Source organism: Lutra lutra, chromosome 1 (assembly GCF_902655055.1).
Source record: "Lutra lutra chromosome 1, mLutLut1.2, whole genome shotgun sequence".
In the NCBI taxonomy this organism is placed as follows: Eukaryota; Metazoa; Chordata; class Mammalia; order Carnivora; family Mustelidae; genus Lutra; species Lutra lutra.
The window spans coordinates 201,776,620-201,800,836 of NC_062278.1; the positions used below are offsets into that span (position 1 = coordinate 201,776,620).

At 48.0% G+C, this 24,217-nt stretch overlaps 2 protein-coding genes across 7 annotated transcripts in view; both read left to right on the forward strand.

Moving 5' to 3' along the window:
• SFMBT1 (Scm like with four mbt domains 1) overlaps nt 1-10,063 on the forward strand; it is a 122,498-nt gene extending 112,435 nt beyond the window's left edge. For 2 of the 5 annotated variants that reach the window (XM_047691940.1, XM_047691969.1), the window contains 4 exons: nt 1,366-1,544; nt 1,725-1,970; nt 2,868-2,996; nt 9,427-10,063. In XM_047691940.1, coding sequence (XP_047547896.1) covers nt 1,366-1,544; nt 1,725-1,970; nt 2,868-2,996; nt 9,427-9,600 — 728 coding nt within the window. In that variant the 3' untranslated portion in view covers nt 9,601-10,063. Of the gene's footprint in view, nt 1-1,365; nt 1,545-1,724; nt 1,971-2,867; nt 2,997-4,067; nt 4,724-9,426 lie in introns of those variants that run through there. The other 3 variants (XM_047691947.1, XM_047691961.1, XR_007120976.1) reach the window with 2 other exon arrangements.
• Nucleotides 10,064-11,741: 1,678 nt separating this feature from the next.
• The window catches only part of STIMATE (STIM activating enhancer), a 52,830-nt gene continuing 40,354 nt past the window's right edge, over nt 11,742-24,217 (forward strand). For both annotated transcript variants that reach the window (XR_007120980.1, XM_047692016.1), the window contains exon 1: nt 11,742-12,034. Coding sequence is in view for 1 of the 2 variants with exons in the window: in XM_047692016.1 (XP_047547972.1) it covers nt 11,875-12,034 (160 nt within the window). In the remaining variant the exon portion in view is untranslated. The remainder of the gene's footprint in view (nt 12,035-24,217) is intronic.

Sequence of the window (24,217 nt, forward strand, 5' to 3'; positions counted from 1 at the left end):
ATTGTGAATATGCTGAACGCCACTGAATGGTACATAGGAAAATGGTTAATTTTATGTTATGGGGACTTTTACCTCAATTTTTAAAAATTTAAAATTAAAAAGAAAATGTTCTAGAACTAGATAGTTATGATTGTTGTAGACATCATATACTAAAAGTCATGGGATATGTACACTTTAAAATGGTAGATTTTATATTATGAATTATATCTCAAAGTAGAAAGAGAAAACCATTTTTTAAAAATGAATAAAAGACTTGAATTGGCACTTCACAAAAAAGATACATATGTGGCCAATAAGCACATGAAAACGTGCTCAGTATCTTTAGTCATCAGGGAAATGCAGATCTAAACTAAAATGAGAAATTACTACGTATCCACTAAATTGGCTAAAATGAAGAACGTGGACAGTCCCACAAGCTGGCAAAGGTGTCGAAAACTAGATCTCTCACACAGTGCTGGTGGGAGTGTCAAATTATGCTACCCTTTAAGAAAACTCTTTGGCAGTTTCTTTAAAAGTTAATCTACATCTGACGTATGATCCAGCAATTCCATCCCCAGGTATCTACCCAAGGAAAATGAAAATATCCACCCTAAAAGCCTCGGACAAGAGTGTTCATTGCCAAATAGTAACAGCCAGAACCTGGGAACAGCCCAGGTGCCTGTCAACAGGAGACTAAACTAGTATATTCTTCACAATGAGATGCTGTTCATCAGTAGAAGGGACTGAAGTATTCATACACACAGCAGCAGAGGTGAAACTCAGAATCATACTGAGTGAAAGAAACCTTGTCCAAAAAGCATCTACCGATTGGGGCGCCTGGGTGGCTCAGTCATTAAGCATCTGCCTTCAGCTCAGGTCATGATACCAGGGTCCTGGGATCGAGCCCCACATTGGGCTCCCTGCTCAGTGGGAAGCCTGCTTCTCCCTCTCCCACTCCCCCTGCTTGTGTTCCCTTTCTCACTGTGTCTCTCTCTGTCAAATAAAATCTTTAAAAAAAAAAAAAAAAGCATCTACCAAATGTTCCATAGGTGAGGCAGAACTGATCAGTACTGATGGAAGTTGGAATACAATTGTGGTTGCTTCTGGTGAGGTGGACTGACTGGGAAGGGACCCTGGGAACTTTCTAGGTTGATGGAGATGTTCTACCTCTTGACAGAGGGACGGTTATTCAGGTTTGTGCATTTGTCAGTACTAATGGTTCTGTCCATTTAAGATCTGGACAGTTAAGATTGTTCCATGATTCGGAATTTAAACCTTCATCACATACAATGTACCTGTTCTCTGCTGTGCTGGTCAAATCTCTTGTTGTATGAAGTGTACAGAAATTGTGACTCTACTTCTTTTTTCTCTGTCCTTCACATTTAGCACACTATTATGGAAAGAAGAAAAATAAAAGAATCGGGAGGCCACCTGGTGGGCATAGCAACTTAGCGAGTGCCCTGAAAAAAGCCAGTAAGCGGAGGAAGAGGCGGAAAAATGTCTTTGTCCATAAGAAGAAACGGTCCTCGGCATCTGTTGATAACACCCCGGCGGGCTCGCCCCAGGTACAAGATCTGTGGTGTGCCTGTCCGGCCAAGCAGCCAGGAGATCACGGCCGTACAGCACAGATGCAGAAAGGCCACCTGCGGGCCTGAATCAGATCCCTGCCCCAGCAGAAAGTGGTCTGTGGCCGGGAGCTGGTTTGTTGTGAATTTCCATGAGACTTTTCTCTTCGTTTCCTCTAGGGAAGTGGCGGTGAAGATGAGGATGACCCAGATGAAGGGGACGACGATTCCCTGAGTGAGGGCAGTACGTCGGAGCAGCAGGACGAGCTACAAGAAGAGTCAGAAATGTCAGAAAAAAAGTCGTGCTCTTCCTCGCCCACCCAGAGTGAGATCTCTACATCACTGCCTCCCGACAGACAACGGAGAAAAAGAGAGCTTCGCACTTTTTCATTTTCTGATGATGAGAATAAACCTCCTTCACCAAAGGTACCCATTTTTAAAATACAGTGCCTTTTATTCCTCTCTCTAGAATTCCCTTCTGAGGGCGGGTTGTTAATGATGTGGGCATTCCATTTATTTCAGTACAGGCTTCAGTTGAATTTCCTGGGTTTCTCTTAAAAGAATTCCAAATTCAGGGATTTACTTGCGTTGCAAGGATTATTTGGAGATCAACTACCTACCAGAAAGAAGGTCTTTCTGAGTAGCTGCTTACTTTAGGTTAAACTTGCAATGAAACTTTCCTTTTTTCTTTTTCTTTTTTTTTTCCCTTAGCTGTAGCCTGTCATTAGTTTAGGGAAAACTGCTTGTTTGATACTTTTGATAGATGGTTCTATAGAGATAAGTTATTTATCCTTTTGATTTGGCTGAAGCTGTTTTGCTTGGTGTATAATATGTACATATATGTGTGTTACATAATGCACACACTACAAGAGTGGCAGTTAAGTCACTGTTTCAAAACTGGGTTGCGTTTTAAATATATTGCCTGAACTAAAGCAGTAAATGGTTTCTCCTGAAGATTTAGTTCCGCCTTCTTTCTTTCGGAGTAGCATCCTGCCCGCTGCAGCACCCTACAGAGAGCGAGTCGAAAGAGACCAGGGAACAAATGGGAGACTGAAAAGCCATTTTTCTCTGTTAAATTGTCCAAATTATTTGTGCTGGAACTTTGAGATAAATTCTTCCCCACTGATGTTTCTTATTATAAAAGATCCACATTTCCTGGGTACCTCGTGTGTGTGGACCTTGGCCGTCTTCGCTGGGAGGAATCATGCCCTAAAACCTAACCCTCCAATCCTGTCTCCAAGGGTTTTGAATTTATAGAGAGAGACTTTTTTAGAATAAAGTAGCTCTGACACCATTTGATTTGCTTTGTTGCGGGCAATGAAGGAAATAAGGATTGAAGTTGCCGAGAGGCTCCATCTGGACAGTAACCCCCTCAAGTGGAGCGTGGCGGACGTGGTCCGGTTCATCAGATCCACCGACTGTGCTCCGCTGGCGAGGATATTTCTAGACCAGGTAATTCCAGAGACCTGTTTCCTTAGCGAAGGACTGTGGGTGTAGTAGCAATTTGTTTACAAGTCTGAGGAAATATGTTTCTCTCATACAAAAGAAATGTAGTTACCCTTTTAGGAGTCTAGAAGGAGGGTTGTTAAGAGGTGATGGTTCTGACTTCCCCCACATTTGAACCGGATGATCACTGTGTTGCCATTTTTCCCAAGACTTTGTTTCCATCCCTCGAGTATTTGAATGGCTTAAAATCAAGTATGCAGTTCTTAACGGTGCTCTTGTTTTCTAAAGTAATGATTTGCTTGTTTTTAAGAATAATTAACAACTGTAATATGTGAGGCTCTACACTGGAGATCGGTCTTAAGGCAAGTTTTCTGAAACAAATAGTCTGTGACCTTAAACAAATACTTTTTTTTTTTTTTTTTTGATAACTGGGGAGATTCTAAACTGAACATCTTTGAAGAGCTCATCCGGCTTTTATGAATGTTACAGAGTAGGAAAACATTGACGTTTATAGTTAATATTTTTTTTCAGATTTAGAAAGCATCCTCTAGAAAGATGTTTCTTTTGGTACATTCAGTAGCCAGTTAAAAAGCTAGTTCATTCACTGAATTTCTGCAGAGCAGAAACTGTAGAAAGGATTCCTTTTTTTTTTTTTAAAGATTTTATTTATTTGACAGAGAGGGCACAAGTAGGCAGAGAGGCAGGCAGAGAGAGAGGAGGTGGGGAAGCAGGCTCCCTGCTGAGCAGAGAGCCCAATGCAGGACTCGATCCTAGGACCCTGAGATCATGACCTGAGCCGAAGGCAGAGGCTTAACCCACTGAGCCACACAGGCACCCCTGTAGAATGGATTCTTATACTGGGTAAAAGTTTATCCTTAATTTTGAAGATTCATTAGCATGGAGGACTGTGGGGGGCACTTGGAAGAAACTGTGTGATACTTGGGAAAAGGGGGAAAGTAAGAAAAGGAAAGCACAGAGACTCAGATTTTGACACAAGTGAAAGGAAACAGGGGCTGTCTTTCCTGAGCTGCCATCCACATGCACATCATAGATAATGCGTATTTTGTGCTTTAACAGGAAATTGACGGGCAGGCCCTGTTGCTTCTTACCCTTCCCACTGTTCAAGAGTGCATGGATTTAAAATTGGGCCCCGCCATCAAACTCTGCCACCACATAGAGAGGATCAAGTTTGCATTCTATGAGCAGTTTGCCAACTGAGAAGGACAACCAAAGTGAGCTGTGTCTTCGCAGCACAAGTGCAGCAAATCCTTCTCGCTGCTCTCCAAGCTGCGCTGAGTCAGCCCGGGGGCTCTGGGCCCTGCAGGGCTCGGCCTGCTCTCTTTGCACTTTCAGGGAAGGAGGACCCACACCGAGGAAGCAAAAACTGCATGGAAGGGGCTCCCCTGCCAGTGGGAATGTGGGCATCTCTTGGTCAGCAGATTGCAGTTTTAAAGAGAAGAAGGGTTGTGAAGAAAAGACTCGTGTCAGAAGAACGAACATTTCCAGTGGTGTGGCCTGAAAACGAAGAAGAACCTTGGCGGCCGGAAAGCACCCTTATGGTTGTGTTCTTTTTGTTCTGTTCCTTCCCATTGTAGATTGAACTCTTTTCCTGGAAAGAGAGGACATAGCTTTAAGTCAGCACTGATTTGGGACTGTGCCTAAGGCACCTCAGTGCTTCACTGTCATTGTGTTTTTAAGCTTTTTTAAATTAAAACAGTTCATTTTGGGGATGCTTACGTGGCTCTAGGGTTTTGAATGTACATTCACACTTTGATCCATTTTAAAATCTATTCTTAGGAGTTCCTTTGTTTACTACCTCTGTTGATGATTGAGCTTACAGCCATGTATAAGGTTTTTGTATGATGCCATTTTTAAGCTACATGAACACTAAAACTATGACAGAAGCTGGAGGGGGGAAAAAAAAACAACAAACCCAATACTGTTTGCTTTCTTAAAAATACCATGTGAGCACTTACATGAGTTCCTGGCCTGATCCGAGACCTGTGCTGTCATTGTTTCCCATCTGGGCCCAGTGTGGTGCTCCCTGTGAGGTGGTCTCTCAAAAATTGTGGTTATTTCTGTTTAGTTGGTGTCTCCCCGTCAGTCTGCAGACAGACTTCAGTGGCTCTTGTTTTATGTCTACTTTCCTCCATGGTTGTCTGTTTCATTTTGAGAGTCCTCACTTTGGGTGCAAATCAGTAGGTGTTTCTTGGACCCAGTGGAAAACCCATTTCCCTTTCTTTTTTGGTGTCTCCAGGCAGAGAGTGAAGAAGCACAACAGAGAAAATATTTTGGGGCGATGCAGAGCATGGAATTTCTGTAACTGTGTGTCCTTATGTCCTCAGTGGCTGCATAAAGATTGAGAGGTGGTTAAGGATTCTGGAAACCTCTTTGCCTAGTCACATTTACATATCCTCTTAGTGAAACCTTTAAATTGAATGTAATCTACAGCCTGAGGATTCCCACTCAACAGCCCAACAACTTGGTTTTCTTTTAGGTGTTTGTTTTGGCCCAGTTCAAGCTAACATTAAACTACAGGCAAATTTTCACTTGGGATTGTACTTCGAGCTACTATAGGACAGTAGCCGTGCTGTTCCAGCCGGGAGGAATGAGGAAAGATGCACACATAGATTGCCTCCTTTAAATGGTTTGCGTTGCTGAGTGTTTTGTTTGTTTTTTAATTATCCTAGTTACCTGCAAATTTTTAACTTAATCACTCATCGTCAAGATTTGAAAATGTTTTTTAAAACTACAAACTTGGTGAATTCTAAACAGCTATACAAATATAAGGTATTATTATTTCAAATTTAAATTGATTGTTGATTTTTCCCTTTTCCTCCCCTCTCCTGCTCCCACCAGTGGACGGACCTTGGCAGACAGTCTGTAGTCTGCACACTCTCCTCCTTAGATGACTCACGAACCACCTTAACACAAGCCCTTCAGCCAAACCGCATGTTAAAGCATCAGTTCTGTGCTTAGGTTACCACCAGATAGACCCGGAAAGAAGCGTCTTTTAAGTAAAAGTCAGTATGTTTGAACTTAGAGACCCAGTTTTTTCAAATGTAAGGCTATGCCTGTGGAAGAGGAGCACATAGAAGATGCTGGGGAACAGTTAGTGTTAAGTACATGGTCTTGGGGCAGAGGGTGCATAACTTACATAATTAAAGTTCCGCAGAGCTCAGCAGTTAAGGCACTAGGCAAAGGGAGTTCCTTGGAGAAGATCAGTGTTTGTTTTATGTAGGGAAATGAGTTTTACTTCCTGTGAGGGGGAGTTGACCAAATGCAATAGAGAATACGTTAGGTAGTCTCTCTTTTGCCTTCTCCAAAACCATAGTTAAAGGGGGCGTAGCCCTGGAAAGGTGAAACTCATGGCCCTGAGTAGTCTCTAATCTGGATATAGTCAGGGCTCAGCCGGCTCCTCTGTCTGTACCGTGATTATCCAAGCTCAGCTTTCTCCTAGAGAGAAGCCAACTCTTAAGTTGGTTTTCCCTTAATATTTCTTGCATTCTCATGGTGAGATGCAGTTTCTCAGGCAACTGCATTAAAGAATTACATACCCCCCCCCGACTCCCAGATATTAAATAAGGGAAGGTAATTGAGAATTTGGCACAGGGCATTTTTTTTTTTAAGTACACAATTTAGACTCCATTTCCCTCATAAAGCTGCTGGGACATGGCTGGATGACGGTGACAGTCTGATTACTCTGATTCTGAAACAGATTTTAAACCTGATAATAACTCACCATGTTGGGGTAAAATGCTTGTATATTACACATGGGTACATGAACTTTGTTTCTTAAAGGTTGATACCCTCTTAAATTTAAAGATTTACATTGTGAGGGGCTGCATTTATCTGAATTGCAGCTGGCCCCACAGCTGCCTGAGGTCACAGAGTTTTCCATGATCCATTTTTTTATCCTGTATTGACGAACTTAGAGACAGGTGAATGGACTGTGTAAGCCTCCTGGACCTTGAAGTTGACCGGCCGCTATTAGCCTATGTGTGTGTTAGGGAAACCTTTTATTGTACATGAAGATTTGCTGTGACATTTTGACTGTATTTTGTGGGCTTCTGGGAACTATGCTATTTTCCTTTGTAAACTGACCTCATCCTTCTCAGTTGAAGGAGAGTTAAGGTGTCTAATGCAGGGGATATATTACTGGGGCTTTACCTGTGTCTGCCTTTCTTTGGTGATGTAAGTGGCTCCCAGCATCTATGTTGTGGATACATGAGGTCAGGAAAGATACTTAGCAACTCCTGGAAGAGATGGGCTTCTTGGTAAATATTTCTTGAATTACGATAGAGTCAGACATGGAAAACCAGCTCAGAGCTTGGCCTTTCTATGCCTCTTCTCCTGGAAGTAAAGTTATTCTCATGCGAGAGAGGGGACCTTGGACCAAAGTTTCCTGAGGACTTGAATATATTTTACTCACTCTCTTTTATTAATCCTGTTACTAATGTGGTACCTAAATACAGATTAAAAGCTTTAGGAGGACTTAGCTAGGGCAGAACTCAGAACCGTTCACCTTTCCCAAGCCAAAAAGTATTTCTGGGGGACACACAGAACATCAGGAAATTGTTAACAGTTGTTAAGAATTATCTAGATGGGAACTTTGGGAAAACTCACAGATACATATATTTACTTGGTGCCTATCACCAAAGACTTGTATTGAAGACCCCGTTCACTGGTTTGATTGATGCTCACAGAAGCTGTGAAAGAGATGTTAGGAGCTGAGTCTCAACAGTGGAAACATGTACTAGGTTTGAATACTGGTCCTGTATACTAGGGATGGGGTGTGTGTGTGTGTGTGTGTGTGTGTAAGTTTAAAAGAGTTCTATGTTATCATTTGGCCTTAGGGAGATGAAGGAAAAGACATCACTAACAAGTGAAGTATAAATCTTGGTGGGAACCAGGGACCCCCCTTTTTAAAATTTGAATGTCTTTGGTCCTGGGTCCACTGTAAATAAGCGCATGTCATGGTCATGATGCTTTCTCAGAAACCCTGTAGAACAAAGTCTCCTGCAAATCCAAAAAGAAGTCAGTCCCTTTCATGCAATTGTAATTCTTCCATGACTTGATTTACTTTACCATGTTCTGTTAGTGAATTTTGATGACCCTCACCCCTTGTGTGTGAAGTACGTACTTTGAAAATTTAAATCTATCTAAGCAAGCCACCTATGGACTTGGAGTTTTTGCAGAAGAGTTCTAAACTCAAAGCCCAGGCACAGATCTGGTTCTAAGCCTTCTTACTTGGGGTTTCCCCGTACTTGTCCCAGACCACGGAGGTAGCCTTGCTTCTGAGGGTAGCCTGCAGAGTGAAGATATGAAGGTAGTGGGCGGTAAATGCCCTGGAGATTTTCTTGCTTCTGGTGTTTTCAGAACGCTTAGATTTTTCACAAGAACCCACAAAACCAGCAGGGGGTAATGGAGAAAGAGGCCTAAAACTCCCTCCCCTTATGTCTTCTCTGACTTACCACACCATTTGGGTTTGTCCTGGTGCTATGGCCTCTCACAAGGCACGGTTGTAAAAGAGAATCTACAGCTTTGGTGGACAAGTCCTCAACACCAGCAGTCAAGTGTAGACCCTGAGCTATTTGGGGAGAAAGGATGATATCGCCTAGTGAGATGATGCCGCCATTGCCAGTGGGGGTGACTAGTCTCAGGATGTGTGGAAATTTGGTCCTGAGGGGTTTCTACATGGTTTAGTCTACCTAACTGTATGCCTAGCTTGGCAGAATGGAGGTGGGCAAATAGTGCTGGAAGGATGAAGGTAGGGGTAGGCTTTGGGGGCAAATCAAATCACAAAGCAGATGATTGAAGGTGCTGTACAAAGTTTAGACAGAGCTAAAACTGGACAGTTCCTTATCTCCTTTTGTAAGAAGGCTCTAGGGAAGTGCAGTTTGAATGCTGCTTTTGAGATTTTTACGCTTTCATTTATTTTCCTTTTTTTTTTTTTTTTTTTGGTTAAATATTCTCTAAAGACAATCAGAGGCCTGCTAGGGTGGGACTTCTGGCTGGTTCCAGCACTGTCCTTGGGCCTGTTTCTGATACTAACTTGTTGGAACTGATGCACTTTGTTTATGCTAGCCTTTTTTTTTTTTTTTTTTTTAAGCTGCTTGTTTGGAACAAAATGAAATGCATATTACATTGTATCCTTCCTGCTTGCTGTTTTTCTCTTAATTTTAAAAGTTATGCTTTGAGGGTAGAGTATAATTAAGGAGAAATATGCACAAGAATACCTATAAAATAACTCCCATCCATTTTGATGGGTATAACTTCAAGGGATTAAAAAATAACTATTTTGGATGACTATTCTGCGTGGGTTTTTTTTTCTTTGTAAATAAGAGTGTATAAGAACTTGTGGTATATTATAATAGTTTTAAGTGGTTGTAAGAATTAAAACACGTCTTAAGCTATGTTTAACTTCATTTGACAGCAAAGAAGACATCTTGGCCAGAGTAAATCCTTCAAAACTCATTCCCGTGGGGCCTCAGAATCATCTCTGAAAGGAGAAGAAAGTTCTTTCTACTTCAGTAAAATGTACATTTCCAGAATTCTCCCCCCTCTCCTGCTGTCCGATCTTTATCCTCTAGATTTGGGCACTTTTTAACTGTAGTTCAGGAAAGGTAGGAGGAGCAGAATTTCCCCATAGCACCTTTGCTCCTGGCTTTGAGAATCTGCCCCTGATCTTGGAAGAATGCTTCTCCTTTGTCTACATTTGCCTTGGTACAGCAGCAACGGGCCTTAAGGATCCCTCCACATCTCGGTGTGCAGAGCAGTGCTCTGTCAAAAACTTCATTCTTCAGCTCTGTGTGCAACTTTCCTTAAGCTGCCTGTATCTTCAATCAACTAACAGTCTTCTTATACCAGCCCACAGAGTCTCCTGCATTAAGTACTCGTCCTCTCATCTGGTTCCCTCTGAACATGGACTGTAACTGTTGAGTATCCCCATAAGAGACCTTCTTAGACTTAAAGACGGTAACACAATTTTCCCTGGCCTATTTATTTTCTTAACCTGATTTTCTGTATTTTCCCATGGTCAATACTTGTGGAGAGTTTTAAATTTTATAAATTAAAATTCAGTTTAATTTAAAAAGTGTTGCCATGTTCTCTGTGCCAGGCACTATGTTGGATTCAAGGGTGAATAAAAACCAGTACTCACACTCAGGTGTGTGAGAGAGACGTGTACCGCCGTCTATTGGAGCAATTGGAGAAGTTCTAACAGAGCAGTAGACACAAGGTCACGTGGAAGCCGGATGGGGAGAGGGAGGTTAGACTGGCCTCAAGCACGAGTAGCAGTTCATTCCGCATGGAAAGGGAATAGTGGTACATGCAGCTGGAATGCCATTTAAGACACAGGAGCTGTGAAGTGCATCCTAAGAGAAGGGCTAGAGAATTGGCTCTAAGGAGCCAATAGCATTTTTGTTCTCTGGGTAATCCGGTTAATTCCTGTTAACCCAGAAAGCTTTTTTTTTTTTTTTTTTTTAACTTTTTTTTTTTTTAAAGATTTTTTTATTTATTTATTTGACAGAGAGAGATCACAAGTAGACGGAGAGGCAGGCAGAGAGAGAGAGGGAAGCAGGCTTCTTGCTGAGCAGAGAGCCCGATGTGGGACTCGATCCCAGGACCCTGAGATCATGACCTGAGCCGAAGGCAGCGGCTTAACCCACTGAGCCACCCAGGCGCCCTACCCAGAAAGCTTTTGTAAGCGTTTAGCCCACTGGAATTCCGTGGTGGCTATCTTTTAGGGAAAATTTACCTAAATACAGTTTTTCTTGTCCTACAAATGTAGCCCAGTGTCTACTGGAGTGAATACCATGTGTATACGGTCATTAAGTGGATGCAGCAGGAAGGCTAGGGACTGGAGAGCACCAGCAAGAAGTGACTGGAGAAAAGCCAGAGGGGTTTGGGAAGTTCCATGAGATAATAGGGACTAGAGGCCCCGGTAGAGGGGGAGAGCTGGTTCCAAAGGGTCAGGGGTGGGAGTAAAACAGGTATGTGTGGAGGGAGGGGGTCCTTAGAGATTCTGCCGATTACCAACAATTTGGCTTTATGAAGCATGTTCAAAATTAACAAGACGGGGATATGTTGACATGTTTTCAGTATAAACCTTGTATATTTCTAAACGACAGCGATTGGATTAAAATGACCATTTACATAACGTTTAGGGAAGAAAAAAAGTCAACTCGGGCCTGATTGACGAAGATAAGCTTTTGGCCACAATATTCGTACTAACAAGGAAAGTAGAAGGACGCCAAACGTCTGGATGGGAAGGAATATGCCTGTGTGCAGAGTCTCGGTTTATTTTCCTCACCGCCTCCTTCAGGATAATCCAGGCTGCTGCCTGAAAATGCAGATGATTCCGCTCTGTCTCCAAACTACTGAATCGGAATCTGAGGGTGGAATCCAGGAGTATTTTTAATAAATTCTGCAGGGTGTGAGGGCTTCATCTTGGAAAGGAAAAGAATTTAGTCGCAGATGGTCCCGGGCTCCTGCCTTTCCTAAGTGGAGCTCGGTGAGGGGAGGGTGGAAGAGGAGAAGGGGTTGCCTCGGGCTCACCAGCATTCGAGCAGCGGCGCTCACCTGCCCTTCTCTACCTGCGGCCTGGACGCACGGCCCCGCCCCCACGCCCGGCCGGAGCCCCGCCCATGGTGGGGAGGGGAGAGCCGGAGAGGCCGAGGCCCGCCCCCACGCCCGGCCGAGCCAATCAGGCGCTGCGGTCTCAGACGTCGGGTTACGCGCGGCGGCGAGTGGGCCGCGGGGCGGAGGTACCGGCTCCCGGCTTGGACTCCCGGCCCGGAGCTCGGCGGCGCGGCCCCCGCAGGCAGCGAGGCCGGGCGGGCGGGCTGGCCGCGGCGCCCCGCGCCCCTCCGCCAGGCCCGCCATGCAGGGCCCCGCCGGGAACGCGAGCCGCGGGCTCCCGGGCGGGCCGCCCTCCACCGTCGCGTCCGGGGCGGGCCGCTGCGAGAGCGGCGCGCTCATGCACAGTTTCGGCATCTTCCTGCAGGGGCTGCTCGGCGTCGTGGCCTTCAGCACATTGATGCGTGAGTCCGGGACCCCTGCCACTCCTGAGGCCCTGTGGGACCACCGCAGGCCCAGCCCCGCCTTGGAGACCCTCCAGCCAGAAGAGTTAAGGCCTGGGGCCCCGGGCCCTTTGGCTCGGGTGCCTTCCGTCCGCGAGCGCAGGCTGGGCATTCCCGGACTAGCGGGAGCTCCCTCCCCCGATCTAGGGTCCTGAGTCCCTCGCCTTCTCGAGACAGCCCTTAGTCAGGGGTCACTCGTTCTCTCCTACAGCCGGCACACGCCTCTCTTCCGATGTAACTGCCTAAAACTCGCCCTCCCGCTACCTTGTCATCGCGAATTAAGGCTACTCCACTTTCCAGCCGGGCGTCATGAACCCCCAGCTGGAATAATCCTTTGTGCCCCCTCACAGAGCCTTCCTAGTCTCCCCTTCGCCCTTTGAACCCGCATCCTTAAATCCCCAGTCTGATGCTGGGCTTTTTCCTGCTCCTTCACTCCGCAAAGATTTGCTGACTCCCCTTGGCTTTTAAATCTCGCTCCTTTGCAATACCTGGATTGTAAGGCCATGCATTGCCTTCCCAGTACTACTTCCTCCTGCCTCGCTTCCCCCACCTTTCCCCCAGCTTTATTTTCTGTTTTGGTTGGAGCAGGACCTGCCCAGACTGCCTTCTTCCCCACTGCTCCTCTTTCCCCTCTTTACTTCTGAACAGGTCCACCTGTTCCATCTCTGGCCCAAGCTTTCCTAATTAAGTTGCATCTCAAGCCTCCCCTGGCTATTCCCCTGCCCAACCCACTCTATTACTCGTATTTAAAGTTTCCTTCCTTTCCACGAGGCTTGGGCAACCTAGTGGCTTAGTGAAGGATGCTGCTCAGAGGGTCTGGGAGGTCACAGAATCCCTGTACTAAGTCCCTGGGGGGCCCTTTCTTGAGAGTTTCCTGATGGAAAAGAAAGCCCCAGATGGCCCCTCTTGAAAACTGGAAGTTCTACCGTAGTTGTCAGGTGCGCCGTGCATTTTGGGGTTGTGTTGTTTTCTTGGTGCACATCCTTCCCTTGATTACAGTAACAGGAGGCTTCAGTTGGCTGTGGGCCTAGGAGCGCCCCTGTGATTGCATCCTGGAGGGAGGAAGGGTTACAACGATCTGTACAGAGGCATTAACTCCAGAATGACAGGATCTCAGAACTTCCCCACTGTGCTCACATGGGCAGAGTGGAAGTTTCTGCAGAAAGTATGCTTCTTGGCACTGGGGACAGATCCTGCAGCTGTGTGCGTTTGTCTTCTAGGGTGGAGTTGCTGGAGTTACAGCTTTGCTTGTCCTAACACGGGGCTTGCTTGAGCGAATTCTCCCAGGCTTCATGCAGGTAACCCCGAAGAGGCTGTTCTTGGAGGACACTTCTTCTGGTTGCCTGGCCTTGGTAAACCTTACCCCAAGTGCCCGACTGTTCATGTTTGCCGCTCTTTCTTTCCTTTTTAGTCTCTACTTGCCTTGCTATTTTCGCAGCTGAACAAATACCCACTTGTTCCCACAGTAATAATTTGTGACGACTTAGCCAAAATCAGCTGCTAACTTGGGGGCATAAACCGTATGTGTGTTTTCAAGACACTGTGTGTGGGTCTCCCCTCCCCTCCCACTTCTGTCCCCCACCCCCAGCTGGCCTTCCTTTCTCTCTGAAGGAACTACAGGCTTACCTTGCATTCTGTTCCCTAACTTCTGATTTCCTAGCCTAGCTCTGGTTATGTCAGTGGATTTGATTGCTGCTGATGGCCCCATTTACTCCTGAGGCTTTGAACTTGTGGTTCAGGGAGGGAAATGTGGTTATGATGAGGCAGAGTTGCTCGCTGCTGAGAAGTGTCCCAGGTTGCCCGTGTTCAGAGTGATGGCGCTGGCCCTGGAGTCTTCAGGGACATAATTCACTTTGCTTAATCTTCAGCGTGAGCACGTGTGCAAACCCCACTGCGGTGGGTGCTTTCTGTATGCAGAGACCAGACTACCGAGCGGCCTTTTGCTCAGTGTAAGCCTAGATGTGGAGGGTGCCTGTGGCAGTGGGCGTTGGTTCCTGGGACAGTGATGAGGCCGGTGACAGGGAGAAGGGGTGGAAGGGTGAGAACCCTGTCTGCCCTTGCTGATCTCTTCAACTTGTCGGTTCTGTTCTGAGAATGGTGGGGCTTTCCCCTTTGGCACTGTGGGGGTGAGGAGGGAATCTCTCAGGGGCTGCATCACATTTTGCAGTGACTTTGCTGGGGACAAGGGAAGGGGGGAGGTACTTTCTAGGAAGTGCACGTGTGAGCAGTTTGGTTTGCCCCGGCTTTGTCTTCCCAGACACAGCATCGGTTCCCCAGTCAGGCACAGCTGCTGGCAAGAGGCCAGGCTCCCATGACAGGTGTCCCGCTTGCTACTCTTGAGGGACGTCTTGGTGTGTTAAGATGAGACCACCCCATCCTTCATCAGTTCCACTGTTTTCTTTGCTGAGCATATGTTATTTTTTTTTTAAGATTCCATTTATTTATTTGACAGTGAGAGAGAGAGCGAGTGAGCACAAGTAAGCAGAGCGGCGGTCAGAGGGAGAGAGAGAAGCTGGCTCCCTGCTGAGCAGGAGCCAGATGCCGGACTCGATCCCAGGACCCTGGAACCACAACCGGAGCCAAAGGCAGATGCTCAGCCAACTGAGCCACCCAGGTGCCCCCATCGAGCGTATTTTAAATAGCAGTCATCTCTCCTGAGCAATTTAAGTTAACCTCTTTGGGGTCACAGTCTGTTCCCTCCTGGGTGCGTTCGTGCCCCCCTCCCCCACCTCAGCCATGGGCTCATTGGCTCTCTCCTCTGACAGTTCCCCTGTCCTGCGGGCAGGTACCATTCCATTTTCCTGTCAGACCAGTTCTGTTCCGTTGGCTGCACCCCTTTCCCTGCCAGACAGGCTGAGGCATTTTTCATCACTTCACATCCCTGAATTCAGTGAATCCTCAGACTGGTGTCTTTATGGGTTTTTTTTTTTTTTCTGCGCAGAAAAATCACTTTTTTCTCCATTTACAGGTGGTTGTGTTTTTTGCCCTAGAGGGTTTTGTCCTGGAGGAAGACTTCACATATGTATACTTGTGTGTGTGTGTGTGAGAGAGAGAGAGAGAGAGAGGATTTTGATTCTCACGAGGATTTCTTATGCTGGTGCTTGCTCTGTGTGGGGGTTTTCAGTTGGTCTCAGCCGAGACGGCCGAGAGTTAAGAATGCAGGTGATGTATGCAGCCTTTCTTCAAGCTGCATGAACACACAGATCCCCCCCAGCTGGCATCCGCGGGCATGTTGTAGTGTCAGCTAAGACATGGCAGCATGTCTCACCTCCCTAAGCCGTGAGCTTCCTCGAGGCTCCACCTGTGAGGAAAGCTGAACCCACTCGGAGGCAAGCTTGTTACAAAGGGACTTCCCAGTTGGGTCCTCCGGGTTCTCTGGGACGTCAGCGCAAAGCATTGGTGTCTGAGGAGAAAGAAACGCTTTTGATGAGGGACCTTGTCATGACCCGCCTGCTGAACAGTCCATCTGGTTTTGGTGGCTTTATCTCTAGTCTGTGACATGATGAAGTCGCTCAGGCCGGAGTCACAGCACACCCAGAGCTCAGCACCCTGTTCCGCTGCAGGGCCGTGGCCCACCTGTCAGCCAAAGGTCGGTGTCAGGCAGTGTGTGTGTTGGCATTCGGGAGTGTTGACTCTTAGGACGTGTGGTGCACAGCAGACACCAGCCTCCTTCACCCTGCACGGAGCTCTGGGCTGCAGTATAGACAGAATCGGTTTTTAACACAAGCGGTTTGAGAGCTTGGATAGACCTACCTGCCTGTTTTCGTGTTACAGATGTGGGGATTAGCCGGCTGGGAGAGCATGTCGGTGTTTCACAAAAACTGAGAAATGAGAGTTTTCCTGAGACCCAGAGGTATATCACATACCAGTCTGCCCAGCTTTGAAATCTCAATCTCACATGAGAGTCGCTCTTCTTGAACGGTGAACCGGCCTCCCTGTGTCTTCAGTACACTCAGACCTGCGGGGACCACCCTTCCTGGGGTCCCCTCTCCCTACCCTATCCCAGTCTTTCCCTCACAAAATGTCAAGCATCCAGGAAAGAAGAGAAATAATACAGTGATAATACAATATCAGCCCTCCACCTAGATTCAGAAATTGCTCATGTTTTGCCACATTTATCTCTTTATACCTTTTTTTTTTTTTTTTTGCCAAACCATTTGAAGATACTCTGTAGCCAGGATCCCACTTCACCCTTAAGACCTTCCAGTCAAGTCTCCTGAGAAGGGGTATAGTCTTCTGCATAATCACAGCCTCGTGATCCTGCCTAAGAACCTGTATACCTCCATGAGGTCACCTGACAGCTAGCCCACAGTCACACTTGCCCGCATGCCCCATGTCTCTCAGAGCTGGAGTCTTTAAAAACCGTGAGTGGTCAAGGGCCACATGTCGTGTTAGTTGTGTTTTGAAGTCATTTTTACTGTAGAACAACCTCCCCCTACGTTCACTCACACACACTTTTTCCTTTTTTTTTTTTAATGACATTGCTGTTCTGAAGCACACTGGTCCGTTGTCAGGTGCCGCGTCTTGTGTTCTGGACTTTCTGGGTATTTCCTTGTGGTGGTGTGTGAGCTGTTTCACAGACCCCTGTGTTCCCTGAGTTCAGTCTGGGAAAGGTTTTAGATTCAGGTAACCTTTCTTACAGCAGGAACACTCTGTAGGCAGTGCTGTGTGCTTCCTAGTACAGCATACCAGGCTGCACGTGACCTCAGGCGGCCCTGCTATCAGTAACAGTAAGGTCATTACCTGGTGGAAGGTGAATGTCTCTGGATCTCTCCCTTGTAAAGGTATGCCTTCCCCTTTGCAGTGAATAAATCATTTCTGGGGGGCTTATCCCTTGAGATCATGGGAATATCCTATTCCCCAGTAACTTTTCACTCAGTGGTCACCTGACAGAACAGTGGGACACAGTGGTGGCCACCCTGGAGCTGGAGCTAAGGAGAGAAGGCACCTGTCTCTGGGCCTGGCACCCAACACTCAGTAAATACCAGTTTCCTTTGCTCCCTCCGGAGTGCTAGCCAAGGCTGAGGAAGAACATCCCTTCTTCTGTCCCAGGCTGGTATTGTGCCCACAGGGGAAGGGAGGACAGCCAATATTAGCGTGGCAGCTGGTTAGGAATCTTTATTTTTAGAGAGTTTTCAGGGTTTCTAAACACTGATTTATCTGGTAGCATGTATCCATAATGGTGATCTCTATTTATAGTAAAACTTAATTAATTTGGAATAAAATCAGGCCAGAGGGAGTTGTCTGAATTAGAGGACAGTCTGGGTTGTAGAATAATTTAATGAAATGCATTTTTAGCCTTTTAAATACCTCTCTTTGTCAAGTGTTGCCCTATAGGGGCCTATCCAGCCTCCACTGCTTTAATGATCTGTTTAAAATCCTTTGCAATTAGTATAATATTTGCATGAAGATGAAGTCTCTTTGAAGGAATTTTACAGGTGGTTAAAAATAGCAGGCTCCCTGGCTCTGGAACCAATCGGACCTAGCTTCCATTTCTGCTTCTGCCTCCCTGTGCCCTTGAGCAGCCTACCTGTATTTCCCGACTGTTCTGTTTGCTCCCCAGAAGCATGGAAATAATAATTTTCCTGGGACTGTGGGGATTAGGGAGAATGTAAGGAAGCTGGGATCAGTATCCAGCACGTGTCAGGCCCTCAGCAGGGGCCTAACACAGAGGGGGGTGACGTTATCCTCATTGTTACAGTATTCGCATTGAGAGTCCCATGAAGAGCTTGAGTAACTTGTTTTCTGAATTAGGTTAAACATTTCCCTTGCTATCTTGTTTGCACAACATCTGTACCTTTTAACATCTTTGCCTTTTGCCCTCCTTTCATGGACTGCATAATAGTAGAAAACTTGAGCACAACCAGCGCAATCCTGGTGAATTCCACATCAGCGTGTACCCAGAGCAGGTGGCTTTTAGTAGAGGTAGTGCTCTCCTTCCTTCACCTCACCCTGACCTGTTTGCACCTACAGAGTGTCGCCTGGGCATTGAGGGCAGGCTGGTTATAGGTGCTTGACCTGCGTCCCAGGCCCCGGCCTTCTCTGCCCCCAGAGATGTCAGGGCGTGGTGCTGGCCCCTAGAACCTGTGTCCTTCCGGAAGCTTGCTCTGTACCCAGTCCCCATCGTGCTGGCTCCTGTGCCTGGTACTTGACTTACTTCCCAGGCACCCTGGAGAGAACCAGGACAGCGAACATGGGCCTGGTTAGTAGGTGTAGAGCTGAAATGGAAGCCAGGCCCAGCAGACTCCAGACCCTCCTAACCACTTCCCCTACCCCTGCCTGCGCTCCTTGGGCCCCTTTCCACACAGGTGCACTCTCTGAGGACCCTAAGCCCTCGATGCTTCACCTCATTTTTTCCCATTCAAACAACTCTGATTTTCTTTCTTAATAATTCTTTTTTATGTCCAAAGTGTTAATGTGGAACTTCAGTTTTATGGCTCTTGATAGCACGAAAGTAGACATTTGAAATGACTTATGAGTCATTTTGTGCACATCTGAGTGCTACCTGAGGTGCGCTCTCCCAACCTGGGCCTTTGTGCGGGTTCTCCCCGGCTGCTTGAGCATGGCCATCCCAGCTGGGGACTGAGTCTTCTGGAGCACCAGGGAGGGAGTATAGCTGAGTCGGTTCCGTAGCCAGTGAGGAGGCTATGCACGGCTCTCAGTGCTCTCAGGTTACCTGCTGCTTTTTACACTTTCCCTGGTGCTGCAGGAGTGTGGCTAACAGCCTTGCGTTGGGGAGAACCCTGAAGTCATCCTTTTCCTCACAGATGCATAGAGGTGGTCTGGGAGCCTCTCAGACTCCTCCACTACCAGGAAGTGTTCTGTCTAACCCCGGCTTTTCCAACTTGGCGCTGTTGGCTTTGGGGCCAGATAATTCTTTGCTGCGGGGGCTGTCCTGTGCATTTTCAACCGTGTCCCTGGCCTCTCCCCACCGGGTGCCAGACATACCCCACCCCCAGGCTGAGTGAGACAGATAAAAATGTCTCCAGACACTGCCCAGGGTGTCCTGGGGCGGGGGCAGAGTTGTCTCTGTTGAGAACTGCATTTACTCAGTGTGGGGGTGACGCAGCACACTCTCAGGGGAGCCCTAAAGAGCAGATTCGGTCAGTACGTGCCCCTGAAGGATGAGAGCGGCGCCCTGGCAGGGCTTGTGAAGGGCCTGGCTGCTGCCTCGACCGGGGACCGCCGAGACCCGCATCCCAGCCTCCAGGGGCTCTTGGCTGGAGTGGGCTGCCCGGACAGTACGCAGGTGGCGGTGGATTGCCTGCGGAAGCGTCCATGGGGAGCCTTCCTCTAGCACAGCAGGGGGGTGGGTGGGGGCAGCAATGCCAAGAGGCCACAGGGAGTGGTGAGAGCCAGGTGCTCTCAGGAGGTCGTGAGCAGGGCGGTTGTCTGGGGGCCTGGAGAGCATGAGACAGAGGCTCCAGGAAGAGGCTTCAAGACAGCCTTCCCATTCAGTTGCGGGCCCCTTGTCCTACAGCTTGGCGCTTATAAAGGGGGGTGGGTTCAATTATTGGGTGGCAAGTTAGCTTCTGCCTTTACCTGGTGCTCCTTTTGGACTGTTTCTCTGCCAACATTTCCTTTGAAGCAGCTTTATCAGGTCAGCTTTATTAGATCTCATGGTGCCCCCCAAGGAACCGGCCATCCAGCTCCAGAGGCATCGCCACTAGCTCGTAGAGGGAGCAGCTCGTGCCCGTGAACTGGCTCTCGCTGCACCCAGGTGTGGAGGAGGCAGGGCTCTGGCCTGGGTTCTGGACAGCGGCCGGGGCGGGCGAGGCCTGGTCTGCAAGCATGGTCCCAGGCTTTGGTGGGCTGGGGCTCTGCTGAAGAACGGCTCTTAGGAGAAGGCCAGGTATGAGCACATTCTGGAAATCCTGTACCTACCCCAGCAGGATGGATGGTCAACCCTTGACATCACCTTTGTGACTGTGATGACAACAGTTCTAACTTGAGTCACTGCAATCCCGTCTTAGCAAATGACAGGTCCTCCCACGTTTCCTTTGAGTTAAAGGGTCCTCTTCATCCTAAAGGGCGTGTTGTGCCACTGTCAGGCTCCGCTCGAGCTGCTTTGTGTGAGGCTGTGTCTTAACTGGGGTGTGCTTGGGGGGTTGGCATGGGGTGGCACCCAGGGGTAGGAGAGATAGAGTCACTATGCTGGCCAGGGAACTCAGCTGTTATTGTGTTGTTGACTCTAAAATATCTTTGAAAGACTTGGTGTTGAGTATCTATGGCTTTTCCTATCCCCAGTCAGTGGTAGGTGTCAAGAGCTTTCATAGTTTGTCTTTAGTTTTCTCTTTCATGGACCAAGTTGTATGCCCAGTAGTTTGGGACAGAAGCAGAACCAACCTTATATTTTTTATATGTTCACCTTTCTCAGAATGCTTTTCTCCCCCCTCCCCCCTGCTTTTGTTCTAGTCCCTGGGCTCCTCTAGCCTCTCTTTTTTTAAATGTTTAAAAAAATTTTGTGTGTGTGGTTTTATTTATTTGAGAGAGAGCAAGAGCAGAGAGAGCAGAGAGAGAAGGAGTAGGTGGAGAGGGAGACACAGACTCCCTGCTGAGCAAGGAACCAGACATGGGGCTTAAGCCCAGAACTCTGGGATCATGACCTAAGCTGAAGGCAGAGGCTTCACTGACTGAGCTACCTAGGCTCTAACCACTTAAGCTCATCAGTGTTCCTTCTGGGCTTTTCTGCTTTCTTTCTTTCTTTTTTTTTTTAAGATTTTATTTATTTATTTGACAGAGAAAGAGAGAGCACAAGTAGGCAGAGTGGGTGGGTGAGGGAGAAGCAGGCTCTCTGCTGAGCAGGGAGCCCGACATGGGACTCAATCTCAGGGCCCTGGGATCATGACCTGAGCTGAAGGCAGCCGCTTAACCGACTGAGCCACCCAGGCACGCCCCACTTTTCCGTTTTTTTAGAAGACATTTTCACTTAATAACATGGAAAAGGATGTAGAGAGGTGAGGTGCTGGCATCGCCCCAGTTTCGCAAGCCGGTGACTCCATCCTGCAGGAGCAGGGCACACCACCTCTCTTGCCCAGACCCGAGGGCCCTGTCAGCATCTTGGCCAAGGCGGCGACAGAGGGTGAGAGTAGGTTTTCTATTTGGGTGGGGATTTGGGGCCCGAAACATTTGCAGGTTGTTCCAACGCAGCAGACTGGAAGATTGTGGGTCTGCTGTTTTCACCGCCACTGCTCCCACCCTCTCTGAGCCCTGCAGGGAACTGGGGTCCAGAAGTCTGGGAAGGAGAGGCTGATGATGAGGGGCGGGTGCTGGGGTCCTGCCGACACAGTGGAGGAGGTCTGCATGAATAGGTTTTCTCTGTCAAGAACCCTGGTTTGTAATTCTATCCCCAGATTTCTCTGTCAGAAATCTGATCAATTGCTGGCAAAAAAAAAAAAAAAATTGCTTTATGAAAAGAGAATTAAGAAGAATATTAGGTTGCCTCTCCCACCACTCAGCAGATTATGTATGGATTTGTCTTTTTCAACGTGTTAAGGTAAATAACTTACTAATACCCCAGATAGGTAAAAACGTCTTCAGAGAAACAGCCAACAAACACACTGTGGTCTTACTATGGACCACCTTAGTTCAAGGGCCACTACTGTGGATGGGATGATGTGCGCGGTGGCAGCTGTCTTAAAGTGAACTTGTTCCCCCACAAAGTGGAGGTTTTCAGGTTGGGCCAGCGTGGATGTGGCTTCGGCTGGATTTCGGTCTGCACTGATGTGAGTGAGGCACGAGGGTGAGGAGAGGATGTGATGGGCGGGTTGCTCTCTGAAGGTTTTCATACCGGGAACCATGGGACCTTACCAAGGAGCTCCTCTGTCCTCTCTCACAGTGGCCATAGCTACCAGGAGTCCTTCTTTGCCTTGAACTAAGGTGGTGTCCTGGCATCTTACAGGACAGCCAGGCTCTGGAACCTGCCCTCCTTTTCCCAGCTCTTTCTGTGCTGTAGACAGCACAGCCCCCACGGTCTGCCTTGTAGCCTGGACCAAGAACAGCTATGTTCTGGGACACTGGATGTGGCCATGTGCCCCAAGGCTACTCTTCTCCTGGCCCCTGCACCTGCCGAACCCATTCCTGCCTCTTCCCCTTACCCACATCTCTCTTGCCCCTGAATGTTTTTCTCCTTCCTCCCCACCTAGCCACATCCTCCTCTGCTTCCAGGAAACTTCCCCATATGGTTATGTTTTAGGACGGACAGTCTGTATTGCACAGGTATGACCTCTGCCTCTCCCTTGGCCTGATCTGGCTTAGGGGCCAAGCTGGTACCTGTGCAGTGCTGGGTGTTCCCCACCTGGAGGCTGGTCTTGGGATAGTTCCTCAGCCTTTCTTTGTCCTTCTTGGCCTTGACACTTTTGAAGAGTACAGGCTAGTGGTTTTGTAGAACGTCCCCGATGGGGTTTGTCTGATGATTCTTCATGATTCCATTCGGGTTACATGTGACCTCCTCAGTGCGTGGGACCCCACGGCACCTGACATGGGTTTTTCCCAGTACTGGCAGAGTTCTCTTGATGACTGCAGTCAGGTGGTTCCCCCAGGTCTTTCCACTGTGAAGTTAACATCTTTCCCTTTGTAATTACTAAATTGCGAGGGCATATGTTGAGAACGTGTAAATGTAGGTTCTGTTTTCAGTCTTCTTGTAAAGCCTCCCCTGGCTGGGAGGTCAGAGCCACAGGCTCTGAGGGATTTTGGCTGAAGAGGCCTTGGCCCGTTTGATTTGGCAACAATACTGAGTCACACTGTGTAGTGCCTATTATGTGTCAAGCCCTGTAAGCACCTTATAAACGTTAACTCATTTATTTCTCACATTAGCCGACCCGAAGCGGGTACTCCTCTTATCCTGTTGTATATCTGGGGAAACTGAGGCACTGAGAGGTTAAGTGAAGTGTCTCGGGTTGTGGCAGCCTCTAAATGGAATACTGGATTCAGTGCCGGGGCTCCCCACTGCTCCGCCTGCCTGCTGTGCGCAGGGTTCACGTGTAGTTTGTGACATAGGGACGCTGCTTCTCTAACCTCGGTGGACTTCCTGTAGCCTCCTGACATGAACCGCTTCAATGCCACCGGGTTACACTGTCTCTCACCTGCTTGGTGTTTCACTCAGAGCATCATTGCAACACTTTCGTAGGCCTGGCAGGTGCACCAGGAAAAAGCAAAGGCTTTTCCTTTTGAGATTGGAGTCCAGGACTTGTTGAAGTCAGAGCAGTCTCTCCCAAGTGGCTAAATGTGGCCTTTGAGCCTCTACACAAGTGGGTAGTACACAAGTGCTTCTAGAAGCAACCAGAAAACATACGAAACAACTGTTCGTAGACATCGGGTGACAGGTCGCTCAGAATAATGATCCTTGAGGGACCGAAAATGATAAGGTAGGCCCTGCGGTCTCCTCTGAAATGTTCTGCTGGAGGCAGTTTCCAGATCTCAGAGCGGTGAGGAGGAGCCCACGCAGAGCCCAGCGGCCTGGCCAAGTTGAGGAGACAGAGTTGAGGAAGCCAAGGCAGTCAGAATTTCCAGGGACAATATGGAGAAAAGGAGCTACCTGGACGAAGAGCCCTAGACATTTGCTCAGCCGTCTCAAGTCTCTTTCTGCATATGAGTCTGTGCATGCGTGGGGGGAACCTCGGGGCAAAGCCAAGGACAGCTGCTGGGAAGCTGGGAGCTGAACTGCTTCTAGTGTTCTCTGCAGTTAGATGTGAGACCCTGTTGAACACCAGGGGTGTTTGGTAGACACCTCTGAAGATCCTCCTCTGAGAAAGCCGCTCTCAAACTTGGCTGCCTACCCGGGCTAGAGGAGCGCACAACTTGAGAACAAGCCTGATACCGTACGCAGAAACAGCAGAGCTACAGCGCGGATCTGGATGTGGAAGTGGAAACTGTAATAGGAGACAGTCTTTGTGACCTTGGGATAGGCAGAGGTTTCTTAGGACACGAAAAGCTTGAAAAATAAAAGAAAAGAGGGGCGCCTGGGTGGCTCAGTGGGTTAAAGCCTCTGCCTTCGGCTCAGGTCATGATCCCAGGGTTCTGGGATCGAGCTCCGCATTTAGGCCCTCTGCTCTGCGGGGAGCCTGCTTCTCCCTCTGCCCCTCCCCCTGCTCATGCTCCCCTACTACCCCCCAAATAAATAAAATTTTGGGGGGTGAAGTTAGG